The 15,574-nt window shown below is 40.1% G+C and overlaps 1 protein-coding gene across 2 annotated transcripts in view; it reads right to left on the bottom strand.

Annotated features, from left to right (window-relative positions):
• EGF (epidermal growth factor) overlaps positions 1–15,254 on the bottom strand; it is an 88,113-nt gene extending 72,859 nt beyond the window's left edge. Inside the window, exons 1-2 of one of the 2 annotated variants that reach the window (XM_037897047.2) lie at positions 14,600–15,254; positions 1,782–1,913 (exon numbers count right to left, since the gene is read on the bottom strand). In XM_037897047.2, the coding sequence (XP_037752975.1) occupies positions 1,782–1,913; positions 14,600–14,726 (259 nt within the window). In that variant the 5' untranslated portion in view covers positions 14,727–15,254. The remainder of the gene's footprint in view (positions 1–1,781; positions 1,914–14,599) is intronic. The other variant, XM_007054419.3, reaches the window with a different exon arrangement.
• Positions 15,255–15,574: the final 320 nt, after the last annotated feature.

Below are 15,574 nucleotides of genomic sequence, written 5' to 3'. Positions count from 1 at the left end.
GACTCTCTTTTTCTGCTGTTTGCACTGAGCAAATCCATGTGAGACTATTTCAACTATGTAGACTTGGTTTATGTAAATGGTAAATGAATGTTGAACTGCAGCAAGGTTGATTTGTCTCAGGAACCTGACAGCTGTACTGCTTGCACTTTTGCCAATTACTCCACTGACCAAGAGTTTACATATATTTTGTTTTTGTCCTCTCCAGTCAGTGAATTTCTCACAACAGTAGTTTAATTAAGGGCTCTGACTGAAGGGGAATTGAACGCATTGATGAATTTTGTTTTGTTTGCGTTTCCTGTTATTATTACTATTATTATTTAATATTTATACTGCACTATCATCCAGAGACACCAATCAAGTTTGGAGCGTCACTGTATCAGGTGCTGTACAAACAGACAGAAAGAGACAGTCTCTGCCCCAAAGTCCTTACAGTCTATAAAACATGGAGGAATTTTGTTTGGTGGGCTTCCGACTGAAGAATTTATATCCAGAGATGGAGATATGAGCTGCAAGGTTTTGCCCCATGTTGACAACCCCTTAAGTGAAAAGCCACCTCTCCTTTGACTGTCCACACATCATATCTGATACAGATTCTTTATATCTGACATAAAATATATAGGACTAGGGCTTGACACTTGTATTATTCGTACAAAGAAGCACAGGAAATTACCCAAACAACAGTTCCAGAAGACCTCTTGGGACAGTGTTTTAAACATTGAAACTATCCCTTATAAAAATGATGTCGTTCTCTGGTATTGTTTTCAATTTAATGTGGGACTGTTCTCTGAAAAGCATCTGTGCACAAATGGTATTGTGAAGCTACATTATTTTCCTCTCCCTGGAGTCCGGATCAAATGTACATAGTTTACAGGTAAATATAAGATAAAAATACTTCTTTTAAACTGTCTGAACCGCTTGTAGCCTTGTGAACTCAGCCTGGCTTGTTTCTTTCTGGCTCACACATCATCAGCAGTGTGATGAAGATTCTAAAGCTAGAAAAAAGCTAACAATTCTGTTGTTGATTTGTGAGCCAGACCCAATCCAGTTCAGTCTTCCTTAGCTATACTGGCACTGGGGAGCTACCAGGAGTAAAATGAATTCAAACTTGATTTGGTCGTAAGTGCTCAGATACTACAGTATTGGACATGAGAGAAATTATTATTAATCATGTTTATTAAGGCAGTGCCTAGGGCCCAACCAAGACTGGGAACTCCATTGTATTAGGATTATACAAACAAAGGTGTAGACAGTTCCTGGCTGAAGAGCTTACATTCTAAATAGACAAGACAGACAGAGTGTGAGGGAAAGAGTAGAACAGACAGACAGAATGAGCAATGAGATGGCAGCAAATGTCATGTTAGTGCCATGATTTTGGGGGGAGAGGGATAACAGGAGGGTTAGTTAGGAGATGGATGGGTGAATGGATGGATGCTATGACTCTGCATAGAGACAGGGAGCTGATCCATTAAGTAAGGAGGACTCATTTTACATGCTCATTTTTCTTACCACAACCACACTTTATATTTTGTCTGTGAACGGTCATGCTAACACCAGAGCATGGGCCCATTCCAGTAAGCTCACTTTCCACTTTAATTTTATGTTAGCTGTGGCAGTTGTTTAATCAGCACGTGACATTTTCCCACACGTGGTCCAGTAGCCGAGTTATGTCATGTCAGTGCTAGGAGCAGACTAGCCTGGAATATTTTCGCAGTGTGAACTGATGCTAAACTGCTAGAGAAAGTTATAAAGCTCCTTTCAGCCATTTAAAAGTATGATCTTACCATCAACATAACAGGACCACTTGTCATTATCCAGAGTGTAGCCAGGCAAACAGGAGCAGAAATAGGACCCTGGAACATTGACACAGGTTTGGCCACAGGTACCTAGACCATTTTCAAGGCATTCATCAATATCTGAAATACAAGTACATAAAGGAGAATTCAGCAAACAAAACAGAACAAAATACAAAAAGAAAGCATGTGTATGACTCAGCTAGTCAATACTATAATGTGTTAACTACAGATTTTTAATCTCCCATTATTAAGAGAGTAGGATGACTATATGGTATCATTAGCAATGGGTCTGTGGCTTTGCCAGTCAAGTTTATGGCAAGTATAAGTGAGGGTGGGAGAATGTGGGTGTTGTGCCGAGAGAGCTGTGTTGATTTGTTTGTAGATCGTGTTGTGCTGGAAGTGCATGAAATTTTTGCAGGTTGTGAATGAAGGGTGTGTGCTGCAGAGAGGGCATGTGTGTATTCGGGGTTATTGTGTGTGCCGGTTGTGTTGTTGTGTGTGGGTTGTGTTGCGCTGAAGTTGTTGAAATGCAAACTAGCCATAGGGTAAGGGTGGTGATTGGTTGTGTTACCTTTGATATCACAATGGTCTAGAGGACTCTTGGCTTGGCATCGACACATGCCTCTCTCTACGCTGCACAGGTGTAATTCGTAAAGTCAAAATAGCTGAGAATTTCAAAATTGGACAGTAACAGGCCTTGAAAAGTGGTGATATTTTGAGCAAAAAGAACTCTAAACCATACTTGCAGCTATTTTCATTGCTGCACACTGACTCAACTGGCATTTTAGGCTTCAGAGTGACCACACAGAGTGACATTCCGTTAATCATATTATATAGCTTCTTTGTTGCTACAAGGGGTTTGTTCAGCTGTAGGGGACAAGCCAGGGAAATCCCCCTTCTACCTAATGACTATCCATTGTAACTAACAACTCTTCATTCTAAACTAACGTTCAGTAGCTTCGCGGACAAAAGGAATGTATTTGTGCCCTGCTCTTGTTTGTTTCTGAGGTTGACATTATAGTTTGCTGAATGAATTTTGACACACTACCTCGGTCCGCAGCTGCCTGACTTCTCCCTGCCAGCCCTCCCCCCCCAACCTCCCCTTCTGTGATAGGGTTTGTAAAACGTGCCTGAATGCCAAGGAATTCCCATTTCAAACTGGATCTAGTACATTTGAGATTCAGCTGAGTCTTGCATAGAAAAATCAGACCTTTTGAATTCTGAGAGCAACTAGCCCAAACCAAACACCAGTTCAGTGCAACCAGTGAATCAGTTAGAAATGTTGACTTCTAATTGACAGATTAGTCTAGAGCCTTCAGGAATCAACAAAATGCTTGATGTATTTATGCTGTATTATCAGGGCTTGATGAAACGGCTACACAAGTGAAGGACTTTTGGAAAATAAGGCCATTCCTGAAGAGCAGGTTTTATTTGGGGTTTATACGGGAAAAGGAATTAAACACTTAGGGACCACTCCTGCAAGGAGCATATCCATAGAAATACAGAGAGCCCGCAGTTCCAACTGAAATCAAATGCAGCTGATGGCAATATCTCAGTAGGTGTTCAGCGCTTAATACCATCAGGGTCTTATGTATTTATTAGCGTACATCAGAGGAAGCTAACTGGCACAGACATATAAGGGGCTCTTAATTAATGACTTTTACCCTGCATAAAATCCATTTTTCTGTCCATTATGAAGGGAGAAAAAAGCATATCAAAGGCTTCTTTGGGGGGATTTATCAGCACAGTAAGTACATGAATGTACACAAACGAACAGAAAATGCAGCAAAACAGCATTTGAAAAAGGGTTGCAATTGATTGCAAGTGCAAAAAGGACATTGATTCCTGAACACATCTTTTCCTAAAAAGTCAGGAATACAGGTCAGAGAATGATAGTCACTGCATAGGTTGCGGAGGATTTTCCTTCTATACTCCTGACCAAGACTTTTCAACAACCAAACAAGAGAAAGCCTGGAGAACCCACCCCAAATTTTAACATTAGCCCAGTGCAAATTGAAAGAGGGCTTTGGGAATTCACTGAATGCTGTGTGAATACTCCTATAGTTCAAATATGATCAAGAAAGCTCCTAGTAATGCATCTCACTATAACGGTAGAGAGACTTGATTTAAGGTGCTTTCAATAATCAGGGACACAGCTATTGCACTTATTCTCCAGATAAGTCAAGAAACTGACCTTGATCCTTGCAACATAACAAAGGTTCAAGTTTTTCACAAAACTCAGCTGTTCTTCAACAATTTCTCCAATTAATTAGGTGGAGCAAACCCAGCATTAAATGACCAATATTAGGTGTTACATTTCCTTTTTCTATCCTTTTTTTAATTGCAAATAAACTGCCTCGCTTACATGGAAGTGATCCAATACAGGCAATCTCACTTCCACATTAATTGGCTTCTACATTCCCCTTCCTCAGTAATTCCATTTCAGCCACTAGAGAGTGTAACCTCTGCCCCAATGTCTTCAAGCACAAAGTCACCAACAGCAGATACCAGAGAGGCAGCAACTTTCAGTGCTTCAGATATGTACGAATCAGAACCATCAGTATAAGGTAACTATGCTCGGAGGTGCTTCAATCCTTTTCTTGTCTCCTGGGCTGTGAAGGAAAAGCTGCTCCTCGGTGGGTAAAATAAATCAGGTTTACATTTTGAAACATTGCTTCCCTTGGGACATGCACGACTGTGTGTGCATTAATCATTTTTGTGCACAGGTTTCTCACACTATCACTTTTGCGCACAAACAACAGACTTTACAAATACAAACCCCCTCTGTGTGTGCAAACTAAGCACAGACTTCATGAAACTGGATTTTGAACTTATAAGTTCTATAACTTGTGCGAATAAGGGATAATGCACCAAAAAGGGTGACTACAAGTGATTGTGTGCAGAAGTGAAGGCTGAATTGAGACTTTTGAAAACATAGCCCAGATCTAAACTCATTTCCCCTTGCTCCAAACTCTCTTCCCTCAATCTCTGCTTCACACCTTCTATCATGCCATCCTACTCCCATGCTTTGAACTTCCTCTCACTTCTCTGATGACAAGCAACTTCCCTTTCTCCTTAAGACAAACTCCTGGCATAAAACTCAATATCTGCACCTATTGTTTATTAAACTGTTATTTGGTGTGTTGTGTTCCCCTGAGTTAGACAGCATGATCCTTACAGCAGTATGTACGTGACAAATAATAATAACTGAACATAAAGCCCACCCCAAAAGTTCTGTAGTTGCCCATTATAGAGAAAAACAAGAAATGCCTTCTATCCACGTAGAAACCTTTTACTCAAATATGCAGTGAATCACACACCGGTATGTTGTTATGTACAGATTGTTCAGAGCTGACATGCGGATTGCCAACATGGTTAGCTGGCTACACAGAGGAACTATGTAACATAAAACAAAAGAGACCCTTAAAACCATACTTCCTCCTGCTCTTTACCAATGCAAAATCTAGTGACAGAATCAGTGACATCATTCTTTTTTATTTTGAATTCATAAAAACTACCCATCAGTCACTGGACAAATTTACATATATTTTATGCATAATATTATGCTGGACGACATTAGCTGTAAAGATAATCCAACCATCACCATAAGCACTTAGGGAAAAGCCTGAGAAAACAGATGAGCAACGTATTCTGCCCTGTCGGTGAATTGACTCTCATTTTTTGTCACACCAATGGGAGAACTGAATTCCAGAGCCAGGGACACTCTACTAAGTAAGCCATGGCATTCAGATCTAGGAACTAGGAGCCAAAGTGCCCCATCTTATTTCATTCTCAATATGCGGCACACTGAAGGAAAATAAACAGCAAATTTTGATCCAGCTTCTGAGCAGTGTCTGAAACGTGCTTAGCACAGCTCTAGAAGGTATGGGGTACAGGTGGTTTTTTACACCACTTTTGTGATCCCCCTGGATTCGGAGGCCTGTTAACTCCCCAGCATCGTTACAGTAGCTTAAAGACTGCTCTAATTTACACCCAGGTGCCCAACTATGCTGTTCTGGCAACTGGAGATAGCTGGAGGAAAGATTCACCCTGGCCATGCCACTCATCCCTCAGACAGGACCCCTCCGCTAGGAGCTGGGTGGAAGGGGCACAGAACTGCTCCTTTGGCTCTATGCCACTTTTATACAATGGAAGTACTTCTGTTTGGTCCTTAAGTTCCCAACTGCAAAATGGGAGTAATAACTTTCCTAGACCCTGGCTTTGTTGTGAGGATAAGTTCATTACTGTTTGCAAGGTGCTCCCATGCTACAGTAGTGGGGACTTCATAAGTCTCTAGCTAGACAGCTATTTCCTCAGAAAGCTTAGTAATAATTATTATATATCAAGCCCCTCTCCTCAATTTTTTCTAAAAGTTATCTTTTGAAACATACTGTTATATGATTGATTTTGATAGTAGTCTTTTGAGACAGATTCCTACCACGCTGTCCTTTTGTATATCATTTATTTCAATATGCATCCTTTGCAAAGAAAGCCTTCCTTTCCTTCTTCCTAAACCTCTACATGAAGGTTATTAGCCTACCACACTGAACTCTGCAAAATGCTACACTGAATGTCCCCTAAACTTCACAGTATTAGGCCAGGTCAACCAGATTCATTGTCCCTTCAAGGCGTACATGCATTGAAATGAGTTAGACAAAAGAGCAACCTCAACCAAAGTTTTCTTACAACATGTTGCTAAGCAGATTCTTAGGACAGTTATAGCTATTAAGAAGCTGCATCTAGGATGCTTGGGACTAAACCCTGCAACCCTTTGTCAGTCAAATCACCCATCAATGTCAGTGAGAGTTTCAAATGAATAAAGGCTGCAGGATTTGGGCCTTTAATTTGAGTGCTAGCAGTATTGCCATTTCGGAGGATCACGTTATAGAATCATAGGAAGGTAGGGCTTGAAGGGATCTCGATAGATCATCAAGTCCAGCCCCGCTGAGTCAGGACCAAATAGACCATCCCTGACAGGTGTTTGTCCAACCTGTTCTTAAAAACCTCCAGTGATGGGGATTCCACAACCTCCCCTGAAACCTATTCCAGAGTTTAACTACCCTTATGGTTAGAAAGTTTTTCGTAATATCTGACCTATATTTTCTTTGCTGCAGATTAAATCCATTACTACTTGTCCTATCTTCAGGGGACATGGGGAACAATTATGGTCCTTTTTGTATATCTGAAGACTGTTAACAGGTCCTCAGTCTTTTCTCAGGACTAAACAGACCCAGGTTTTTTAACCTTTCCTCATAATAGATTTAGGAAATCTGGCCTATCATTTCTGTTGCTCTCCTCTGGACTTTTCCCAATTTATCCACATCTCTCCTAAAGCGTGCACCCCGAATCAGCCACAGTATTCCAGCTGAAGCCTCATCAGTGCTGAGAAAAGTGGGACAATTACCTCCCTTGTCTTACATATGACACATCCCAGAATGATACGTGCTTTTGCACATCTGCATCACGTTGTTGACTCATATTCACTTTGATCTCCACCACAATCACCAGATCCCTTTCAGCAGTGCTACCACATAGCCAGTTATTCCCAATCTTGTAGTGGTGGATTTCAAAAGTGGATCATTTGAGGCACTGCTAATGGGCTACCGGACCATTTCGCTCTAGCAAAGAAAGGATCATAAGAACCATCTGCTGGAAGGCGAAGCAAAATAAATTAAAATTAGAAATTAGGCACAATTTCTTAACAGAGAGCATGATTAAAAACTGGAAAAAACTATCATGTGAAGTGGTAGATTCTTCGTCTGCTGATGTCTTCATATCCAGACTGAATGCCTTTCTGGAAGATGTACTTTAGTCAAACACAAGTTGTTGGGCACAAAACAGGGGTAACTGGGTGGAATGTTATGGCCTGTGTGATATAGGAGGCCAGACTAGATGATCTACTGGTACCTCCTGGCCTTAAACTTGATGAATCTAAGAAATAGTTCCTCCAGGCAAGGGCACACTGGCTGGTCGGGTGAGGGAACTTACACTGCCTCTGTTGTATTTGTTTTGTGGACTGACAGACGTAAATACTGAAATTCCTTGTCTATCCGGCACCTTTCATCGCCACCAGAGTTCACATGAAAAAGAAAATCCCACACACACCCTAATGAGCGAACAAGCACCTTAACTGAAAGCATGCTATAGTGAAAGAATAACTGTCGAATATAAAATCAGAGGCACATTAATAACTCCCTTCTGCTATCAGAGAAAGTTTATTACAATGGCAAAGATGAGGTGCCAGTAGTACCCGGGGTACTACTGAATGTATTGGATCTCTGTGTATGTTCTCAGCGTATTGCAGTAACAATAGATGATAGCCCAATACTGAATATGGTCGCTTCTCTCTGTGCAAAGTTTAAGAAGTAAAAAGGTTATTTCTTAAACTCTTGGAGAAACTGATCCTAAAACTGCCCACCAGGTGCAACATAAGTATTCTCCTTCACCTGCACTATTAGTGCCAAAGGGAAGTGCAGCTGCCGTCCTGCCGGAGCTGCTTTATGTATCCCAGCAACAACTAATGAGAACTTTTCCCTGTGAAAGAAATCGGCTTAGTGAACACAAAGGCTGTCTGCAGTGCCCTGACAGGCAGCTCTAAATAGAAGAATGAGGTGCTGCTCTGTATTCAAAGACTTCTTTATGCAGAGAATGCCTTGAGAATCGGTGAAAACAATGAATCATGTCTTCATGATGCTGGCAGTCCTCAATGCCCTTACACACAAATATTCCAGTTTATTGAGAGTCCTGAGAAATGCTCTGCTCAGAGAAGGTGAAGCATTAGCATGCTTGGCAGGGATGCAGAGAAGCAGTGTGTGTGTGAAGGCTGTGAGTCAGAGTCTGCCTTCATTTACTTACAAATGCGACCTCACTGAAGTTTGGCTCCTGTGGAGATCCACCGGAGATTAATTCAGCCCATTATATCTAGTCACCATCACAATTTTATCAACAAGCACAAACATACAATTCATTTGAAGGATGAAGAAAATCCCCGTGGTGACCTCTTATGCTAAAATTGTACTGTTTAAAGGCCTAAGGATAGCAAGAACTGAAAAAAGAAATTGCACTACTATGAAGTAGTAGCAGAAACTGGCATACCAATCTGAGACTGTAACACAGACCTCTTGAGTCTTAGGCTGGTGGAATCTAAGGAGCAGGTGTCAAAATCAATTCTGATGAGTTAATTAAGCAAAACAAACAAGTGTGCTGCTTGTCCATCTGTAAAAGACTATGGGCCAGATTCTCAGTTCTACTTGGGTTACTGTGTGCCATTCAGACATGCGGAGAAATCTCCAGTGGAAGGGGGACTCCCCACTGGCAAAAGCTGCACAAGTTGCCCTCCACTCAGCATGGGGGGAGAAGGCATTGGCACAGCAGAGGAGGTCATTTGGTTAGGGGAAAGAAACAGGCAATTTGCCTATCCTCCCCAGCTCCATTAGGGACCTGATTGGTATCAGTCACGGCAGCCCTAGATTCTCTAACTCATGCAGGAGTCTCCCAACCCAGAATCAGGGAGCCATAATGAGCTCCCTAATGTTCACCCCCCCTACACATGAGCTCAGATGCAGTGGAGGATCAAGGCTAATATTTGTACTGGGTGTTGGTAAAAAGACCCCAAGAATCAGCTTCTTAACCTTCCTCTGACATATGGATCCTTGACCAGCTTCTCTTGACACATATACCATATGTCCAAGGGTATTCCAAATATATGCAGTAACACAGTGAGCTGTTATAAGCTTGATAGTTCTGCTAACTGTACATCGAGACTGCATCTACTACATCACCCACAGCAATAAAGTACTTGTGGCCAATCTAAGAGACATGAGCAATACCCTGGTGATTCTTGCCCCAAGGAGCTTATATCTTTTTCATTTGCTCAGTAAAGCACCTAGCATACTTACAGAAATCCTGATTTTGCTATAATAATAATTGCAAACATGTATATCACCTGTCCATTGCTCCCAGAAGGAAGGATGGTCCAGTGTTTAGGATGCTAGCCTGGAACCGGGGAGACCCAGGTTTAATTGCATTTATACTACATGCATATATTATATTGCTCTGCCATAGACTATTTGTGTGACCGTAGGCAAGTCACTCAGTCTCTGTGTGCCTCAGGTCCCCATCTGTAAAATTGGGAAAGAAGAGCACTGCCCTACCTCACAGGAGTGTTGTGAGGATAAATATATTAAAGATTGGGAGGTTCTGATATACTATGAAAACAGGAGCCATGTAAGTATGATACAGAGATTATCGATCCTTGGACTTTTTCAGTGGAGTTGTGCCAAGGAGATGGTGTTTGGATCTGAAAGCAGAGTGAATTTAGGCTTTGGTTTGGGTATGAAACTGAATCAGGTTTTGGGCTGAGTGTCAATGGTGCAAAATCTCTCAAGCTGCTTTCAAGGGCTATCAACTGAAAATGGCAGAAATCTCACAGAGAGAAACTGTACTCATTAAGCTTTTTCAATCTCAGACCCAAATCTCAAGAGCGTGGCCATGTCTGGGCCAGAACTGGCAAACAGGCTATTTTCAATTTGGGGAAGGATCAGGAAAATAAACTGTAAGGGCAAGTTAGTATCCAGGGTGTCAGATACAGAGCCCTTACAGCTGTTCTGAGTCAAACATCTAATTTTGATGCTTCTCTACTAGAGCTGTGCAAGTAATCAATTTTTTGGTTCACTGGCTGAACTGAAAAATTTAAAACAATCATTTCAGGGCAATATGAAATGAAATTTTTTCAAATTTTTTGACCAGCCAAAAAAGTTTTAAAAAAAATTTGTTTTGGGTCAAACAAAAAACATTTCATTCAACCCGAAATGCAGATTTATTTTTGAGGGTTTATTTTTTAAAATAAAATTGAACTACCATTCTAAAACAAAAAGTTAGTCTGAATCAAAATGCTTCATTTCAAAAACACTGAAACTAACTGTATCAATTTTTTTAAAAAAGGTTTTTTTTGTTTTTTCGACCAAAACAATTTGGCAAATTCAGCAAGAATTCACTAAATGTTTCAATCAACCAGAATCTGCATTTTTCTGCAAAAAAAAGTTTTGTCTGAAAAATTTCACCCAGCTCTAATCATTACTTCCCACATTTCTCTGTTACTGAATGCATTGTTAATTTTATTATTATTATTAGCTTGCCTTAGGTACCTTTCCAAGGTAAATCTATTTTTCCCCCTTTTTTTGAAAGAGCTCAGCACTTTCTGAAAATCAGGCCTTTTTAAAAGTGTCTCAAGCTAGACACCCAAAATCTGAGGCACCCAAAATCCACTGGCCACTTCTGAAAATCTTGACATAAGACTGAACACAACATTAATGCCTGCTACTCCTCACCAAACAAAATATTGATGAGGAAAGCTAAGATCGCTTCATTCTATCAGCCTGACTGACCTGTCTCTAGTAAAACACAACCCAAAGCTCCTTTGGACAAGAAATGTTATCCTTGAAGTCAATGTGAGTTGCGAGCACTTGGCACCTTCTAGGAGAAGGCCCCATGAGAGATGTGATATTACTTTCCAATATTTCCTGGTTACCTCTTGTTCATACCTCATTTTCAAAGATGCTCCAAATTTTAATCCATAAAGATGGTATTTATTCATATAAAGCCTGATGCAATGCCCACTGAAGTCAGTGGGAGTCTTTCAGCTGACTTCAATGAGCTTTGGATAAAGACCCCTGTGGAAAATATCTTCTGTTGAATATTTTCAAGATTCCCATCAAATGTCCTGTCATGCATTATGAAGGTGAAATGTTTAATTAGCATGGCTGGCAGAAAGTTACTAAACATAAGCAAACAACTGAAGTAGTGTAGGTACCGCAACTCTTTCAAAAATATGAGTGATGCAGGTAAATGATCGTCTACTGTGCTGGGAATTAAAGCTCCTCTAAAAACCTGACACTGGGTATACATTCTGACTGTGGTACAAAGTAGCACAACGCCTGTATGGCTGAAACTGCTTTTCCTGTATAGGTGAAAGTTTACATGTATTCACTAAGATCTATGAGAGAGAGAGATGAGTTACCAACTGGTAACTAAGGCCCCAGTCCTGCAATCTGACTAGGTGCTTCCCTACCCACAAGGGTTCAGAGCCTAAAACCATTAATTTTTTGTAAATGATGATATAACTTTATAATGTACAGTATAAAGTATATAATATCCTCTTCCTCGCGTACAGTTTAGAAGATTTGGTCTCCCTGTTTTTTTTATTGCTTGCTCCCAATTATCTATGGAGTTCTGGGCTCTGTGGCCCCTCCCTCACTTGAGGGGACAGGGCCATTCATTGATTTGGTGGGTTTGTCCACCAACCCAAGATTCAAATAAACTGCCTTACAAAGCTATTTTAAAACACTTAGGGCCAGATTAGGATAACTTTACCTTAAGTAGCACCTTGATCTTTGAACATCCCTTGAAATCAACGAACAATTCAAAGAGTACAGTGTGAATAAGGATATCACAAGCTAGCCCCAAATCAGTAGTAATAATATTTAACAACAAATCTAGAAAAGCCTGTGTTCTTTCCGATAAAGAGAGAGCTGTTGCAAAAAGCACTAATCATAAAGTTGTTGTTGCCTTCTCATTTTGGTGAAGGCCTTTATGGCTGACGTGATGCTGGTACATTAACAGGAAAACAGACAATGTCAGAAGCATTGATTAATAACCGGTGTATTTGTTATGACCTACAGATGACAAAGATGTTTGTCAAGCCCTATCCAGCATTGTCATTGTTCACAGTTTGCAGTCTGAGTCATGAGACCCACTCTCCACATTTGTCCTCTCAGTTGCCCTCAGCATCTGCCCTCAGCTTCCTCGCATGTGTTTGCACAGCATCTTTTATTTGCTAATCGGATTCATGTAATTATTGCAGGGACGCAAACATTAACAGTTCTACGGTCACACAACCAGAATCTTGTGTCAGAAGAATAAAGAGAGGGATTTAAAATATCTAAAGTTATTCCACGTAAGTGTTGTTCTTCACTGCTATGCACTGTGCCAAATTCTGCCCTCAATAACACTGACGCAACCCCAAAAGGCTATAACTGAGGGCAGATTCCAGCCCATTTCATTTCAATTTCGGTATACTCTGAACAGTAACATGTTACTTGACATCATCAACACCTGTGATCACATTATCTACTCATTGGCTTAGCTACTGCACAAAATACATACTTCTAACAGGTTACCCAGAGAGACTTTATAGCTAGAGATTGTATGACTATTTCTTCAGTGTCTTGCTGAGCTACTCGCCAGCTGCTCTGGTGGTTGAGGTGTTTAAAAAAGAAATCTCTCCAAGTACAGTACGAAAAATAGAATGGAGTGTCTCTCATTCTCTATAGAAAAGAAGAGGAGACAGCAAAGCATTTCTCACTTTCTGGAGATTAATAAATATAAAGTAAAGGTGCAACTGAGTCAACTGCAAGAAAATGAAGAAAGAATGCATCTTTATAGACTTTTAAACTTCAGTGGCCAAAGTCTGCTCTAAATTATACCTAGGAAACATCCTTCAGTCCAATGGGGTTGTTGTCGTGTAAGTGAGGACACAACAGGGCCCGTACAATGTGTTTAGGCATCATACTGAACTCCCAAAGGAGTGATGAAACACGCTTCAGTCTCTCAAAGGCCTTCAGGTAAGTGTATCTATCATTTGTATACCTTGTACTTGTATGCCTTGCTCCTTTTCTCTTAACAATAAGACATTTAGGATGCATGCTTTTGTCTTCTGTTTACAAGTTGCCATTTCTTGCCAGAACATACCAAGACACATCTGTTATTAAATCACTGGAATCCTGTCAAGAACTGAGTCAGAGCTTCTGATGCACTAGAAAACCAAGGAAAGGGGTTAGCTTCTAATATTTGGGTTCCCTCCTTGAAAACTTCCAGAATTTTTCCTCCCTCCCTTGCCGTATAGCCCAATGCAGCACTGGCTCTGCCCTTCCACAATCTTAAAGTTCTGTCCTCAACTTCAGGCTGTCAGGAGAAAGGGCTCCCAGTTCATAAATCTTAATTTCACTAAGATTGAAACTAATATTCCTATGACATCCATTTTTACCAATGTCTTTTAGCATACATGATACCAAATAGGTCCTTGACTCATGTAGCATGAAATGTAAACTAGATATCTTTAAAAAAAGTTCTCTATATATGCATGTGTGTATATATATATATATATATACACATACACTATGACTGGCTTGATAAATCAGCTTATATATATTTTTGTTTCCCACAACTAACAGGACTGCTATTCCTTTATTTTTATATCAGAACTAGCCAATGCCAATTTAGCTATCTGAAAGTAATCTGTAAGAGAAAGATTAATATTATTAGTAAAGAGATTTGAACTGTCCCTGGTTACCCTGTTCTGTTTTTATATGTGTCTCTGTAGTGTGTGTGTGTGTGTACATATATATATATTTATATATATGAGTGTGTGTGTGTGTGTGTACATACACTCATATATATAAATATATATATATATGTACACACACACACACACTGCAGAGACACATATAAAAACAGAACAGGGTAACCAGGGACAGTTTAAATCTCTTTACTAATAATATTAATCTTTCTCTTACAGATTACTTTCAGATAGCTAAATTGGCATTGGCTAGTTCTGATATAAAAATAAAGGAATAGCAGTCCTGTTAGTTGTGGGAAACAAAAATATATAAAAGCTGATTTATCGAGCCAATCAGAGTAACACATACACATTCCATAAAAACCAAAAGCACATGAAACTCAGGTAAGAGGATAAAAAAATGCAGCTTCCCTTAACATTTGAATGTCTAAAGTAAAAGTCACTTACTTACCTATACAAGTGGAGTTTTCATTCCCCAATCGGTATCCTCTGGGACAGTTCCAGTGCTGTAAAGCTGAGAGGCTAACAAAACCAATTTTGAAAAATACTGGCAAAAAAGCAGGAAGTACGAGAAACATAATCTTATGTTTTCTGAACTGTCAATAGAGAGCAACTTGCTTGTACTCAGTCATATCCACGACAAGATGAACATGTGTATTCCCAGAGTGTTTCTACAGCAGCCAGCTTTATGCAATGGGACATCTTTTCACAATCCCCCACAGTTTTATCCCTGTCTTGCTTTTCTTGTCACTTCAGTCCATATTACAACCTTTGAGGAAATTCCAGCAAGATTTCTTCCACACACACAATGTTTTCTCTCTCTCGCTCTCTTTTTTTTTTTTTTAAGTCAAGTATGAAATGCCTGACACCCTTGCCACAAATTTAACACAGCTTAAAAGCTAATCTCAGGAGGATCACTACAAATTTCTTTGCAACAAGCAAAGCTGTGGAATAAATCTTAAAAACAGAAAAGCTGTAAAACTGCCCACCACAGACCTTAAATGAGTTTGTGGGTAGATATCTATAGGTATTATCCCTCCTAAAACATAGTTTCTCTTTATATACAAACTTGGAATGACTCCCCATTCCTTTTTAAAGCTCTGCTTGCCCCACCTCTTCTCTTTTTAGTGCCACTTGAGTGAAGCCTGTGTTTGCAAATAGTAATGTTGTCAGTTCTATACTATAGGGAAGCCAGCCAAAGTGCAGATATCCCACCGTGCATAATAAATACTCAGTATCTAAAAAAAGCAGTCCCTGGTGCCTAGCAGGTACCTGCTTAACGCTGGCCGTACTTTAGCTTCTCAGAGGCTGTATCCAGACTTACACTATGCTATGTACAGTCATGATTATGAATAACTAGTCACTCATCTTAAACATCATGTGTTTCATTACCACAAACAAACTTTATCCTAAATACATATTTGTG

The sequence above is a fragment of the Chelonia mydas genome, chromosome 4, assembly GCF_015237465.2.
Source record: "Chelonia mydas isolate rCheMyd1 chromosome 4, rCheMyd1.pri.v2, whole genome shotgun sequence".
NCBI classification, from domain to species: domain Eukaryota; kingdom Metazoa; phylum Chordata; order Testudines; family Cheloniidae; genus Chelonia; species Chelonia mydas.
Note: the sequence above shows the minus strand (reverse complement) of the source record. Positions and strands in the feature narration are given on the sequence as shown.